This window comes from Gigantopelta aegis, chromosome 15 (genome assembly GCF_016097555.1).
Source record: "Gigantopelta aegis isolate Gae_Host chromosome 15, Gae_host_genome, whole genome shotgun sequence".
Classification (NCBI taxonomy): domain Eukaryota; kingdom Metazoa; phylum Mollusca; class Gastropoda; order Neomphalida; family Peltospiridae; genus Gigantopelta; species Gigantopelta aegis.
In genome coordinates, this window is record NC_054713.1 from 31,103,101 (window position 1) to 31,119,846 (window position 16,746).

The 16,746-nt window shown below is 35.6% G+C and overlaps 1 protein-coding gene across 2 annotated transcripts in view; it reads right to left on the minus strand.

Moving 5' to 3' along the window:
- Positions 1-16,746, minus strand: part of LOC121390239 (eukaryotic translation initiation factor 4 gamma 1-like) — a 74,189-nt gene that overhangs the window by 14,079 nt on the left and 43,364 nt on the right. For both annotated transcript variants that reach the window (XM_041522015.1, XM_041522013.1), the window contains exons 9-20: positions 16,599-16,732; positions 15,540-15,626; positions 11,516-11,713; positions 9,380-9,517; positions 8,869-8,928; positions 8,044-8,190; positions 7,377-7,456; positions 6,410-6,566; positions 5,486-5,590; positions 4,478-4,613; positions 3,263-3,390; positions 2,369-2,496 (exon numbers count right to left, since the gene is read on the minus strand). In XM_041522015.1, the coding sequence (XP_041377949.1) occupies positions 2,369-2,496; positions 3,263-3,390; positions 4,478-4,613; positions 5,486-5,590; positions 6,410-6,566; positions 7,377-7,456; positions 8,044-8,190; positions 8,869-8,928; positions 9,380-9,517; positions 11,516-11,713; positions 15,540-15,626; positions 16,599-16,732 (1,498 nt within the window). The remainder of the gene's footprint in view (positions 1-2,368; positions 2,497-3,262; positions 3,391-4,477; positions 4,614-5,485; positions 5,591-6,409; positions 6,567-7,376; positions 7,457-8,043; positions 8,191-8,868; positions 8,929-9,379; positions 9,518-11,515; positions 11,714-15,539; positions 15,627-16,598; positions 16,733-16,746) is intronic.

Consider the following 16,746-nt stretch of genomic DNA (forward strand, 5'->3'; position numbering starts at 1 on the left):
GCTGGGTCAAAGTTCGAGGTGTACCCAACTTTTGATAGAGAAGTCCTATGACTGGTGATAAATGTGTGTTGGCTGTAAAAAAAAAGTTTCATCTGGGCAAAAAATGCATGCAGTTTTATTCCAGCTAGTAGCCTTGTGCTTGAAACATGTATGGGGGTACCTGTAAAAAAAAAAAAAAAAAAAGTACTCTAATTTTGTGAGGAACTAGGGTAGTCGTCCAAGCTACCCGTTATCTCAGAAATGAACAGCTTATATCCATGGCATTTATGTCAATTGATACGCTGCAGGTAGGAGTTTTAGCAACATATTTTACTATTGTAAATCTATGGGATTTATTTGGTAGTATACACCCCGATATAAAGCAGACTGGTAGTTTCCATACTGAATGCTTTAAGAGACAACCAAAGAAAAAAGAAAGAAAGAAATGTTTTATTTAACGATGCACTCATCACATTTTATTTATTGTTATATGGCATCAGACATATGATTAAGGATCACACAAATATTGAGAGAGGAAACCAGCTGTCGCCACTTCATAGGCTACTCTTTTCAATTAGCAGCAAGGGATCTTTTATATGCACCATCCCAGACAGGGTAGTACATACCAGGGCCTTTTGATATACCAGTAGTGGTGCACTGGCTGGAACTAGAAATAGCCCAATGGACCCACCGACAGGGATCGATCCCAGACTGACCACGCATCGAGCGAGTGCTTTACCCATGTCAGAGTATGACAAATATTTTGAAAAGTCACTAGCCACAGGGCTAGTGGGTTTGTGAAAACCACTAGCCCACCAAAATAAAGCACTAGCCCAAATTCCTGATCAATTATAACTGGATTTTTATATAATTTTTGTAACATTACACATTTACGAGTATAACAGTAAAATAAAACAAACACTTAAATCATGTTGTAACTTTCAGTTTTTTGTCGTGTCGTACGTTTTGTCTTTTGTCAAGTGTGATCCATCGTCATTGTCCCATTTTCGTTTTTGCCCTTCCCCCGGGGAAAAATAATTGAGCAAACTCTTGGTTGGTATCTAAACACACTATCAAAATAATTAAATTTAAATGAGGGTACGACAGTGTGACACACGGTAATAGATGGATCAGTGTATTTGGTAGGCCTAGTTGGTTATATATTTAGGGCCTACTATTTATGTCGCCAGGAACGGTGATGCCAAATACAGGGCATTATTCCGTGTCAGACCGATATCAAAAGAATATAACGGCGACATCTAATCCATTGTTAATTGATGAACAAAAAAGGTATTATCTTGTATCGGCAGCTGTGACGTATTATCCAAACCGCTACACGTAATAGGCCAAGCCGAGTCATTGCATATGCGGTTACCATTAAAGTAAATTGTTTTCCTGATTGCCGATAACCACATGTTAGCGAAGTGTTAAATTAGAAAACAACAGGTAAACAAAACAAACACTGAAATTCAAAGCATGGCTGGGGGTTTATTTGATTGAGATTAACCTGTCGTCGCGATTGGCGATTTTCAAGTTCTTAGCCTAAAACATATGTGCGAGATTAACTACCACGTGACGTGTCTAACCAATCAAAACACGCATGTCATTAGACTTAATTTCCTGTGCCAGAAACTTGAAAGGGAAAGGTAAACAATGCATGCTGTAACTGTGACGATGTAGAGATAGCATGTTACTGCAGTTTGCAGACCTAGCTCAAGTGGATTATTATTATATACTGATTGCGTTGTCGATATTATTCGATGACAAACGTCAGAATCAAATTTATTAAATGAAATTTCAGCCGAGAGAAAAAGAAAGAAAGAAAGAAAAAAACCCACGGTCGAGCGATGACGAGAGGGGGGAAACCACTAGTCCGCAGGGGCTACTGGTTTTGCGTTTCTCACTAGCCCGAACTTAAAAACCACTAGCCACGGGCGTCGGGCTAGCGGATTTGTCGAACTGGCTACGTCCCGCCCCTCAAAAGAGACAACCAATGCTTGTTGAAAAATAGCCACGAAAAACATTCTATATAATTGAACGAGTTTCACTCTCAAATTAATCAATGCGAGGAACATTTATATTGATATATCAATCGGCAATTATTACTGACAACATTTAAATGCTACCTATAAATAGAGGAAAACATGTCATAAGCAGCCTATGCTACACAAATGACACATGGAAAGATTTTAAAGTTGATGTACATATGTATTTTCAAATATATTTTGGACACTAAATAATCTCTTTTCTTTTAAGTGTGTGGATCATATATACATACCTGTTTGCAGTAAGCACTCTTTTTATCGCTAACTGCACTTTACTAACGTCTGAAAATTATCAGAATTTCAAAGGCTGTGTTGATAATTAACATCCTAATTACTGCACTAACCTGTTGCCTGGAGTATTGGGTCTCTCTCCTTCCTGTGATGGCCTGCTACCACCACCACTGCTACCACGACCCCACCCACCAAACCTTGATCCACCACCGGGACCAAGCTGAATGTTGTCATCAGAACTCTGCAAGCAAGGAATGAATTTAAACTGACAGGAAACATATCCACAAATACCTTGGTACTGAAGTAACCACTGGGTGCCTGTCGTCAAAAGATTTCCTTTTTTTTTCTTCTTTTGTTTTTAATAGCAGTCTTACCGTAACATTTTAAATATGAAACCATTATATGGAAAGAAAGAAATGTTTTATTTAACGACGCACTCAACATGGTTATTTACGGTTATATGGCGTCAGATATATGGTTAAGGACCACACAGATTTTGAGAGGAAACCCGCTGTCGCCACTTCATGGACTACTCTTTCCGATTAGCAGCAAGGGATCTTTTATTTGCGCTTCCCACAGGCAGGATAGCACAAACCATGGCCTTTGTTGAACCAGTTATGGATCACTGGTCGGTGCAAGTGGTTTACACCTCCCCATTGAGCCTTGCCGAGCACTCACTCAGGGTTTGGAGTCGGGTATCCGATTAAAAATCCCATGCCTCGACTGGGATCTGAACCCAGTACCTACCAGCCTGTTGACCGATGGCCTAACCACGCCACCACTGAGGCTGGTTCCATTATATGGATAAATATATCTGGAATGACCACTGTTGAATTGTTTCAAATTTTCAATTGGAAGAAAAAATAAATCCACATTACATTACTTTACGATGTTCAGAAATGTAATTTTAATAATGTAAAAATGTTTTTATTTGCAAAGGCTACGAAACTCAGGATAGTCTCTTTAATACTGAATTGAATGCTCATTCTTGCTAAATATGTACTCACTTTGTTAATTCTAAGCTTGGACACGTCAATGTTACGTTCAATGTTTCTCATGCCGGCCTTGCTGCTGACAGTGTTCCAGCCATCCTCTCCCATTCCTCCCTGGCCCCCTTGAGATGGTCCACGGGGTGCTAAGAAAATCACACGCAAGGTCAAAATTTCATCAAAAAAAAAAAAAAAAAAAAAAAAAAAAAAAAAAAAAAAAAAAAAAAAAAATATATATATATATATATATATACTGATGGAAAGAAGTAAGGGAACACATCGAATTGTAGACCAAATTTAATTCACTACTAGCGTAGTAATGTCTGTACTTCATACCAAGTTGTAATGTGGGACTGAATGTCTGTATTATTGAATGTGCTGCCTATATGTTCCCAGTCAACTTCTGAATTGCTTTTTGATGCAGTCATTATTTCTTCTTGTTATCTGCGTGATGCTTTATTTCTTTCCATCAGTATATAGAGACAGACAGACAGACAGACAGACAGACAGAGACAGAGACAGAGACAGAGAGAGAGAGAGAGAGAGAGAGAGAGAGAGAGAGAGAGAGAGAGAGAGAGAGAGAGAGAGAGAGAGAGAGAGAGAGAGAGAGAGAACTTAGAATAGTGTCTTTTTTGACGACTACTTAAACTGACCTCAAACAAATGGCATTTCTACCCTTTCACACAACACAAAAAAAGAAATGTTAGTTTAAATTTACATAAAATTACAGTAAAGTTCCTATCAGTACAAGTGTTTTCGAATTGCCTCTCAAGTTGTAGGAAACACTGGTTTTACATAAATATATATAAATAATATTTTCATATACTTACCATTTGTGACACCCAATAGCTGATGTGTATTTTTGTGCTGGGATGTCGTTAAACATTCATTCATTCATTCATTGCTTCTAAATGGGAATATGTCAGAAACAAAGATTGCTTCCCATTCCACACAATGAATTTTCAGCCTTGCTAACATTTATTTTTTAAAGCTTGTCAGAATAAAGAGAAAACCCATTGCAACCACGATCTTTTATATGCATTTTTCAACAGACTGAACAGTACATACCAGAGACTTAAATACCAAATTATGGATCACTGGTTGAAAGCAGTAATTAAAATATATTATCTATACGAGCCTTTACAGTTTTACATCATAATAATGCCATGGATCATTATTTGGCTTTGAACACTTTAGTACGAGATTCCTTGCGAGTTATAAGACTAAACATACGTCTATTTCGCTTCATTGGTTGTTGGGCATTAATCTGTGAAATCATATGGCGCTGAATCTCTTCTTGTTTAGCCTCTCGGTGTATCTGCTCGATTGTTTTTGGTTTATTTTCATCTCTTCTTGGCACCCATCGGTTCTATTAAAAAAAAAAAAAAAAAATCTATATAATATAATATAATGAATCATGTATCATTAAATGTTTGAAGACAATAAATGTTAATTTGTTTCAAGGCGCACTTACAAATATAAATGTAGGAAATATTTTTTAGTTCAGTTGTGGAAAAAGAAAGAAGTGTTTTATTTAACGATGCACTCAACACATTTTATTTACGGTTATATGGCGTCAGACATATGGTTAAGGACCACACAGATTTTTTTTTAGAGGAAACCCACTGTCGCCACATAGGCTACTCTTTTACGACAGGCAGCAAGGGATCTTTTATTTGCACTTCCCACAGGCAGGATAGCACAAACCATGGCCTTTGTTGAACCAGTTATGGATCACTGTTCGGTGCAAGTGGTTTACACCTACCCATTGAGCCTTGCGGAGCACTCACTCAGGGTTTGGAGTCGGTATCTGGATTAAAAATCCCATGCCTCGACTGGGATCCGAACCCAGTACCTACCAGCCTGTAGACCGATGGCCTGCCACGACGCCGGTTTCAGTTGTGGAAGTATTCAGATGATTTTCATAGAATTTGTCCAATAATCTAAGCTTCTGGAAACTCATTCCACAACAGGAAGGAAGGAAATTATTTAACGATGCACTAAACCCGCTGTTGCCACTTCATGGGCTACTCTTGTCGATTAGCAGCAAGGTCATTCCACAAAATGTCATTCTCTTTGTTTTTCCTTCAAATACAATTTATACAACTGAGGCTACATCAAATAATAAAAAAATTATGACATCAACACCAGCAACGTAAACATTCTGAGTGCATTCAGCTCTATCTGAATAACAAATCAAACTGGAAATATTATTTTCATTTAACTGAAAGTGAATCTTACTCCTCTCAAGTCAATGACATCTTGTAACATGAATTTGCATCGGGATGAGACTTTCTTCTCTACTACAATTTTTGCCATCTGTGAGAAATACTGATCCATCCTTGGCTGCAAATGAAGAAAATACCTTTAGTACAAAATGCATCTTTCATAGAACTAGATTTTGCTGCATCAAGTAGAGCACAATGATTGATTAAATATTGGATGTCAAACATTTGGTAATTATGACATTTTTCCATTAGTAGCAAGGGATCTTTTATATGCACCATTCTACAGACAGGATAGCACATACCATGACCTTTGATATACCAGTTGTGGTGCACTGGCTGGAATGAGAAATAGCCCAATGGGCCCACTGCCGGGAATCAGTCACAAACGACCACACATCAAGCTAGCGCTTTACCACTGGGCTAGTCCTTCATAAAAATAACAGTCAGAATTCCAATAAAATATAACAGAAAAGTTAACATGACTACACCGTCACTATCATAAAGAACCAAATGGCAGGAATTTAATAAAAATAACATTCAGAATTCCAATAAAATATAACAGAAAAGTTAACATGACTACACCGTCACTATCATAAAGAACCAAATGGCAGGAATTTAATATGGTCATTTTCCTTAACAGAGGCACAAATATGCTTGATTTTCATCCCAAATAAACAAGATTACCATAAAGGTACAAATTCTTATAGATTATTAATGAAAACTGGGCTCTTGTAATAATTATGTTAGAAACTTGTTTTAATCCATTAAGTTCATGAAAGTGTTTACAGATAAGCTATACTATATATGTATATAAACAAATCTCAACCCAAAAGCATCTTATAAAGTATTAGCATATAAAATTCAACAAAAAATATTATTCTAGAGTCATAATAACATTACATGTATGTAGGGACCCAATCAAAATGCCAACACATACCTTGGCCTTTTCAGATTCCAATTCTTTTCCTATTGTTGTGAGAAGTCGACATAAACACTCTAGATTTTCCTCATCTCGAGATCGTAGCAGTTTAAAGACACAGTCGTGCATAATATTTTCAGTCAGCATTTTTAATTTAAATAATTCACCAATAAACCTGAAAATAACATTTGCAAAAGAATTAAATAAGCAAACGATCAGGTTTTTTTACATTTAAAAAAAGAGAAAGCAGCATTTTAGATACAATACATAATTTTAGTTTGGAACTGATAAATATGCATACCTTTTATAAGCAATATCAACAGAACAGTATCCATTTCCAGTTGTCATGTACAAATTGGGAAAAAACGTAATATCAAAGTGAAATGTTTTGTTTAACAACACCACTAGAGCACTTTGATTTATTAATTGTCAGCTACTGTCATCAAACATTTGTCAGACGAAACCCTCAAAATGTTCAAAATTAGAAGCAAGTGATCTTTCATATGCCTTTGTTGTGGGGCAATGGTGGCAACAAGAGAAAAAGCTTATCACTTAACGGTCCACAAAAAGGGTTCAACCCAAGCTCCTGAGAGGAGCACTCTACAATTGGATTAGACCCCGCCCCTTGAATGGAATCATTCTTAAATATATATAGCTCAGGCATGTTCTTTTAGAAAACAATTTTTTGGCATCATACTCGAGAAAATCACTCCTCTAGGTGTCAAGCATTCCCCCCCCCCCCCCCCCCCAACTAGAATCATAAAACCATAATGTACTATGTTGTGAAAAGATAAATCAATCTACTTACGTTAAAGGTTATTAAACAGATTAAAAATTAACAAACTATCCAAATTTTGATGTGTTCAGACAGCCGAACATTTGCATGGTGAAAAACTTCCTTCTACTGACTCATTCATTGCATACAAAGCTAAAAACAAGCCAATTTTGTCATACCGTTTTAGGAAATGTGAATAAGAAAACCTGCCTAATATTTCCTATAGACCTTCTCCTAGCTTTAGTTGATTCTAATTCCAATTCTTCTTTTAGCTGAGCCTTTTTCTCTTCCTGTAATGAAAGAACACAAAATTTTAACTTGACAAAACAATTTATTATAGTGTATTTTCTTGTGTAAAAACAGAAATTTACCCTTCAGTAAATTCAAACTTAAATGTATGTGTATTCAGATTTCGTTAGGCTATATGCAATAAAAAGTTTAATATGCTTGGGCAAGTAGATATCAAAATGCGAGGATTGAAACGTATGCTCTTGTAATATAAAAAGATGAAGCTCAATCACAAATTTTAATAAAAAATGTTTTTAATGACATGTTTGTGTAACAACGCATTCAAGACTTTTGTAATGGTTACATGTCATCAAGATACATGGTTAAGAACGACATAATACGAGTGGAAACCCGCTGCCACCACTCCATGTGACAATAGAGTAACACTAAAGTGGTGTAGTGGAGTTTTAAAAAACAAAGAGAAAAGTTATTCACCTCAAACTACATATTGTGAGACTCATTAATGTTGGTGTAGTTGATATATATTTTTTAAATGACTATTCACCTCAAACTAAATATTGTGAGACTGACTAGTATTGGTGTAGTTAATATATAAAAAAAATTTAAGGACTATCTACATGAGACTCACAGACTCTGCTTCATCAAGCTCTTTCCTCTTCTTGTCAAGAATAACTTGGTCATCTTTGTCTCGCTCAAATTCTCTCTGACATCTCGTCAGCAGTATCACACGGAAATTTACAGATTCACCTGGTTTGCTTTCAGATGGCACTTTTAACTGAAACAATGAAAGTAAAAAGAATGTTCACTATTCTTTTTCATAACATTTCATTTATAAAATTGCTTAGAAAAGTTAAATTACCACTAAACAATTTTTAAGTGGTATGATATAGTGCAAAATACAATTTTAAAAAGAAAATGTTTGACAATATAACCCAAAACGAGGCAAGAAAATAAAATCCAATGGGTTTACGAAGGGAAATAACTTAGATGAAGCTATTAATAAATCAAACTAAATATACTCAACTAAAGTTTAGCAAATATCTTTTATGATGTCTAAATTTGCCATGGTTGAATAAACTTGAAAGAAAACCAGGTCCTCCTGTTGTGTTAAGGCCAAGGTTGATGAGTTTATGTTGTTTGTAAATGGTAAACATTTCAGATGTTAATACTAATTAATAAAAATAGGTGAATCTTGTAACATTAGCTAAACTTTCGTTGTTGAGTATATTAAGCAACTGTTCCAAATGGATAACAAAGCAAAAAGTACTTGTAAAAGAACAATTTCACCAATTAATAAAACTTTTTATAAATAGATTGCCTTCGTTTTAGGATTTATAAATGACGACCCTTTACTGGAACACATGTTAACAGAATAATGAAACTCGTCAGTAGAACATGTTACATTACCAAAACTACAGATATTAATGTCTGAACTTGTGTAAACATAACTCACCATTAATAAATACTTGCACATATTTGCATATGCCACACTAAAACCAGGTTCACTAATTGCCTGAAAAAGAAAAATTTAAAAGTGTTAACATACGAGACACATTTACAACTTTATATATAATGATTTAACATCAAAGATATTGCTGTACAAACTGACAGAAGCAGCAACATTTCTCAAATGATGTATGCATTTATTCCCCTTATCTTGTAATTATTTCTTTAAAATTATGTAAAATCAAGGCTTGAAATTCACTGAGGCAATTCCAGCTTATAATCAAGCCTATAAACAGATTTTGCTTTCCATTTTAATATATTATACAATTAGAATAACATTTTTGTTAGACTAGGTTAATTTTGTTGTCATTGAATATTCATAAACATAGTAACAATATAGTCAATAATTTTTATAGTACCCCCCTCCCAATTCACACATGGTTGCTATGAAATTCTTCAAGGCTTGCAATTATTTTTCACCCACTCCAATAAAGAAAAGATGACAAAAATATAAATACTTTTTCAAATATAAGATCAGTAACTCCCTTGAGCCTCTCCTCGGTATCAATTGTAAGTCCATGCATCTGTTGTAGAAGTGTCTGAAACTTCTGTGGTGTAAGCTTGTTTAGAATACTCTTCACCTTCTTATTCAGCTCCTGAAATATTAAAATTAAAAATAAATAAAACCAGTCGTAATGCTATTAAATCACAGAGATGTATTAACATCAATTATATGTTGTCTGGATAAAGGAAGAAATGTATTATTCAATAACCCATTCAACACATTTTAATTGTGTCAGTTATATGGCATCTAGCGCAGGGAATAATTTGTTGGGGTTCGCATCGCAGTTTGCTAGGCATTCTAGCTCACATGCGAACCAATTTCGAACCATGGATCGCTGTTACCAAATAATCTAATAGTTTTTGCAGTTGTAGCAAAATTACTATCGTGTTTTTTTCACTCTTTCAATTGGCAAAGTTCAGCTTGAATATATTAATTCAATGTTAGAATGTCACATTCAGTATTCAATCGAAATTTCAATGACGTCACGTGTATTCGGTAAAACTCGGAATTAATATCAGTAGTTGACTTTGTTCTAAAAATAACTTTTGTGCTGACGTCACTTGTGCAAAACATGGATCAAAATTGTTGTTAATCTGTCAACAGTAAACGCGTGGATTCACGAAATTGACCAAAGGGAGAATTGGATACGTTATGAAAAGGAAAATGACAAGGTACACAAATCATTTTATTAAGGTACACATCAAATGATGATTTATTCACACTCCGCCATACATCTTATTGCTTAGAATACATCCTGAAGACATGTAGATCACAAAATCTCTTGGGCTCTGAAGGGATTCATTGTGCTGTCCATATCTTACATGCTTGAGCCTACGTGGAAACTGCTAATTAAATTCACAAATGTGCTAATCAAATCACAAAATGATTAGCAGCAACTGCTAACCATTTTTTTCTGTACAAATTATTCTCTGTAACATACAGTAAGGATCCCAGTGATAACAAAAGGAAACCCACAATTTCAACACAATGTTATTGTGGGTTTTTTGTGTGTAATGCCACCAACTAGGGCACAATGATTCATTAATCATCGGCTACTGGATGTAAAACATTTCGTAATTCTTGAGAGGAAACACACTACACTTTTTCAAGCAAAGGCTTCTATTATATGCACCATCGCAGACCGGATAGCACATGCTACTGTCATTGATATACCAGTCATGGTGCACTGGCTGGAATGAGAAATAGCCCAATGGGCCCACCAACTGGAATCGATCCTAGACCGACCGCACGTCAGGCGAGCACTTTACCACTAGGCTACATCCCATGAGAGGAAGAAGGAAGGAAATGTTTTATTTAACAACGCACTCAACACATTTTATTTACGGTTATATGGCGTCGGACATATGGTTAAGGACCACAAAGATATCGAGAGGGGAAACCCACTGTCACCACTTCATGGGCTATTCTTTTTGATTAGCAACAAGGGATTTTTTATATGCACCATCCCAGAGACAGGATGGTACATACCACAGCCTTTGTTACACCAGTTGTGGAGCACTGGCTGGAACGAAAAATAGCCCAATGGGTCCAAAGACAGGGATCGATCCTAGACCGACCACGCATCAAGCGAACGCTTTACCATGAGAGGAAACCCGCCCCCACGTCCCATGAGAGGAAACCTGATGCTTCAAAACAATTGGCTATTCTTACTGACTAGCAGCAACAGATATTTTATATGCAGCATCCCAGACAGGATAGTACATATCACACACTGTCACACCAGTTGCAGTCCTTAAGGTTTGACGTGAGCAATTGCTCCCGCTCGTGTGTGCTCACGTAAAACTATTTCCACGTGAAAAACTGCTCGCCTGGTCACATGCTGATATCATTAATATATTTAGTACTGTCAGCTATGTAGCTCTAACTAGTACAAGAAATGGCCCAATGGGGCCGCTGATGGGGATGTCTGGATAAACAGCAGAAGAATACACATTAATTACCTTAATGGTTATATATATATGGCCTAAATGTTTAGAAAAAAAACTTAAATCCAGAATACAGGAGATAAATCACATTCAAAGTGAGGCCAACTAAAATATTTCCACCCTTTCCCCAAACTCAGTGTTACCTCTGTCTTTGTTTCAACATCACTTTTCTTCTCCTCCTTGTGACCGGGTTTCCACGCTGAATCAGATTTGTGTAGTTTCACTTCTTCCCGCTGTATCGACACAGACTTTATTATACGCTGCTCACCACCACGCATCCTCGACTGGCTTCCTCGCTTGGCCATAGAGCTCTGTCCACCGCCGCCGCCGCCACCACCCATCTGTTAAAAAAGAAGAAAAAAGTCATTAGTAAAACTACACTGGCCAGGGAAGTACATGATACAGCCGTCAAAAGTTGGTTGCTATTCAAGGTTTGACGATTCCATATGAATTGATAAGATGGGGCCCAGACAGTGACTTCCTTTAATGAGCAGTAATGTGTGGAAAGTAGGTCACAGTGACCTAATTATGGTACATGACACATTGCCATCCAAAAACATGCTTGCAAGGTTTGATGATTTCATGTGATTCTGGCAAAATAAAAATAAAATATATTTTTTTTAAATAAAATAATTAAATTTCCCAAATTTAATGTCTGTATACACATGTATTGTTAAGATGCTTACAAATTTTTTTTAAATGTGAGGAACACTTCCTAATTTTAAATTTCTCAAGTTATTACTACAGTGAAACCTATTTAAACAGGACTCTGAACAAACCCGTCAAGTTTCACGATACCAGATTCTAAACGCAACCCTGTAAACACCGGATCCTTTCTAAATCGGATAAATATTAGGTACCCTGCGTGACCTGGATTAAGACAGATTTCTTTGTATTTTCAAACGGAGAGGCTTGTTTGCACTTTATACAAATCTGGAAATGAGCAGATCTCATTCTACTTTGAGCAGACTGACAACTATTTCTCCCCAGCCTCAACTTTTATTTTATACTCAAAATTAATTAAGGGTTAGTAGACTGCTATACAATTCTTTGCTAGTGTTATATTACTTTTGTATGTTTTGATCACAGATGACTGGACACTGTTTCAGTCACATTGGACCAATGATAAATGTAAAAACGTGTCATTTATCTAAATTGCTGGATAAAACACTCGTCTTTTAACCACTATATTCAAGAAAATGTGAAAAATCAATACCAATTCTTTCGGTTCTTGCTAGCATTAACAGGTACTCAGAAACGAGGAATTCACAAGTTCAACATAAACTGAAACTTCTGAAGGAATAATCATCATATACCTGTTGCCAGCATGAACCAAAGACAGACATGTTTTATTTAATGACGCACTCAACACATTTTATTGACAATTATATGGCGTCAGACATATGGTTATGGACCACACAGATATTGAGAGAGGAAACCCGGTCCCCACTTCATGGGCTACTCTTTCAGATTAGCAGCAAGGGATCTTTTATATGCACCATCCCACAGACAGGGTAGTACATACCACGGCCTTTGATATACCAGTCGTGGTGCACTGGCTGGAATGAGAAATAACCCAATGGGTCCACCGACAGGGATCGATCCCACACCGACCGTGCGCTGAACCACTGGATTATGTCTCGACCCCCTCCCTAGGTTTGATGATCCTATATGAATTGATAAGATAGATATGCCCTGGAATTTAATTTATTTCCCATAATAACTATTCATTAAGTATCCCTTCTGCCTTAAGATTCAGCCACTGTCTATGTCAGTGGTTGAACCCAAAGAAAAGCATGCCTGAACCAAGGGATTGAAATAATTGGTTGTTTGGTCACACCAATGGGTACATTTGTGTGGGAAAAAATGGTGTCAATCATCGATGGCTCCCAACTGGCCTGTAATTGAATCATGGAACACTGTTTTTAAATTCTTAATTAGCAATATTTCTTGTCAATTGAAAATTGATTAGCAATTAGTTTACTGTTTTAAAATTGTGTAGCGATCTCTGAAACCTGCGTAGTGAACTGACGTCATACTGAAAAACAAAATGTTCCCTGTGAACCTCTTTATATTATTTCACCTCATGGAACCTTCTGTGGATTTGGGCATGATAAAGCATTACAAACAAAGGGTACAAGTAAGGTACATAATATGCCAGTCAGGAGTTTGATGGACATGCATATAAATTGTTGAATGTGAAATATCAAGTTAAGGAAGATATGACTCAGACAAGGAGTTGCTTTAATGAGGAGTAATGCATAAAAAATAGGTCATGGTGACCTAGTTATGATACACCACACACCACCATCCCAAGTTGTACTTGCATACATGGTTTGATGATCCTACATGAACTGATAAGAAAGATATGCCCTGGAAATGAAAGTTTAATGGACAAACAACGTCATACCATAATACAACCCATCAAAGTGGGCATATAAAAATGAAGTTGATATTTAAAAGTTTTTGTCCACATGGTCTCAAGTCCATTATACACAAAATATTGTTATAAATGGAATATCTGTTGAATAAAACAATATTTTTGGGACATGTAGTAATAAACTGTGTAACATTCAAAATCAATATTTAACTCAAAAAAACATATCAGTATTACAAAACCTTAAAATTATCCAAACTTAAAAATTATGGAAACAGGCTGTCAGAAACGAGGAATTCACAAGTTCAACATGAAACTTCTGACGGAATAATCATCACAAGCCTGTATACAATTTACTTTTATATTTCAATAGCTACAATTAAATGTTTGCTAAACGAGTTTGCTAAACGAGTAACAGGATAAAATGAAAGTAATTATTTAAGTTTCCACTTCAAATCTAGGTTACACCGCATCACTTTGAGAATTGAAAACTTCAGTAACCCATTTACACAAAAATAAATTCTGGTAATCCATGAGACAATGCAAATTATTTCCTAAATTTAATGCATGAACCAAAAATGAGTTACATTAAACTATAGACTTGAGAGTGCGCTACACAAATTAAACAATTTTTCTTGCAATTTTCCAAGGTCTGTAATTATGAAGATGTTAAGAGCTTTTTAGTATTACAGCATAAAGAGGGTGACAGGACTTGCACATTACTTTTAATGAAGCAGAGAAACCACTAAACATTTCCATTTAAAAAGTATATAAAAAGTACTTGAATATTTATAAACACAACTCCTGCAATTAAGAAAAGTGTCTATGGCATCTGTAACATTAACATGTTTGCAACTCTGGATTGTAAGTAAATTTGAATTGTGAGTTTATTTTGTTTGCCAATAGATTCGTAAATACCAGTGACTAAAAGTGATGCAACAGTTAACAAGCGAATGACATGTACACGATCAAGAACAATGGGGTTGCAAAGGGATGACAATTTATCATATACAGTGTAGTCAGTTCGCAGTGATGAGCCAATTCAATCTTTATCTTTTAATTATATTACATCAAAGTGTCAGAATATATTTAATGCGATATATAATTAAAATAATTTTTCTTAACGACATAATTTCTGTTAGGAAATTTGTTACCAAGTAAACCTTTCAAACCCAAGTAAATCGGTAATATTTGTGTTTTTTGTTGTTTTTTTAAGGCCACTCGGCACGAGTAAAGTGTAGCATATTTAGTCAATATAAATGACAGAAATTTCGATTAAATTATCGCAATGATCTCTCCCTCTCTTTGTAGATCTACAAATATCTCATCCGGCTTGTAGGAGTGTATGTTGAACATTTTACTGAAAATAAAACATTCGTAATGTATCAACAATGTATAAACTGTTACCCCCCAACCCCTTGCAATACATGAGCTATGACCTGCAATGCATGAGCTATGAACAGTCAACAGGACTACGTTCAGCCAGAGCAGAAAAACGTCTGCTAAACTGGTTTATGCACTGGTTTAAACCAAATGGCCACGTCAGGAACCAACCAAATAGTTTACGAATGTTAGCTAGCTGAACTTTGTATTGGCAATTTACATGTATTTTCAATTATGCCTGACGAAATCCAGATACTAAGTAATAACGGTGCAGTTACTATTTTAATATTAACTTTAATCTGTTTTCAGTTCACAAAGGAAAAAATACATCTTGAAAAAACAATTCCAATATAGTCCATGGCAAAAAAAAATGCTGCAATGGACAATTGCAGGGGTTGTAAACATACCTTTGGCCGTGCATATCCAGGTGTAAAATCTGGCATGTTGTATCTCGGTTCAAAGTTCTTGACAGAATTATTTTCTTTGGAATAAGGCTGCAAAAATTAGAAACTATATTACTATTCTGATGTTTACCAAGACAAAACAGTGAAAACTTGTGAAGTAAAATCAGACACTGGATTTATTTAATACATCATTTGTCAGTACAACACAGCTCAATACAAAATAAAATGCACAACTATCACACTAAATTTCCGTTACATTCATTACAATACAACGTCACCTCATTGGTCCAGCCGCAACAACTTCAGTTTGTTAATTTTTTTAATGTAAAAATTATGTCAGGGAACGTTGTATCTGATGACATCATTTTACATTGGTATTTTGTGTTATTGAGCACTGTTTTAGAGTTAAAAAAAAATATTCAAAATAAAAAAGAGGATTTTTAGCGAGATTGTTTTAAAAATTTAGTTATAAGGATTGTTTATTTCTTTTATGTTCATTGGGGTATGAACAAGAAAGTCATTTGCGAACTTGTGTGAACTGCTTCATCAATTCAGTGTTTGCCAATCATGTTTTTGTTCATACCCCGATGAATGTAAAAACAAACAGAAATCCTTCATTGAATATAGCTTGAATATATGTAGCTTAAATTTTCAAGTACAATGCATTGGTATCAAATTGTTAAAATTAGTATAAATTAGTATCTTTTTAACAGAAAACACTTAGATTAAACAATGTTACATTCCTTAAATTGGTTCAGAGCTGGTGTAATTGGATTAGGAGTAAAACCATGCCAACACAGGCTATTCTGATCGAACAGTAGTAGATAGATAACTAGTTTAATGTGCTCAAATACAACTAGGGTTTCGAACACGCCCATCCTGACTCCGTCCTCTGATAAGATCAGTGGCCTGAATCGGGATTGGAGGTTAGCAGGGATTCTTTCATATGTTGGTGTACAGGCAAATGGCGGCAGTTTCAATACCACACACAGCATTGCGTTTGTTTTTAGTTAAAAAGTTTTGTATTCATATTATAATACAAGAACCACACACAATATTTACCTTATCAAGAATAATATCTGGCAAGTTGGGCAATGCGTTTGGTTTTGTCATGGAATCCTTTGCAAACTGGAGTTGCAGAAGGAAATTTCTGTCATACTGGCACTTTCCTTCTGGATTTAATGGACTCCATTGATCTGTAAATTGAAAT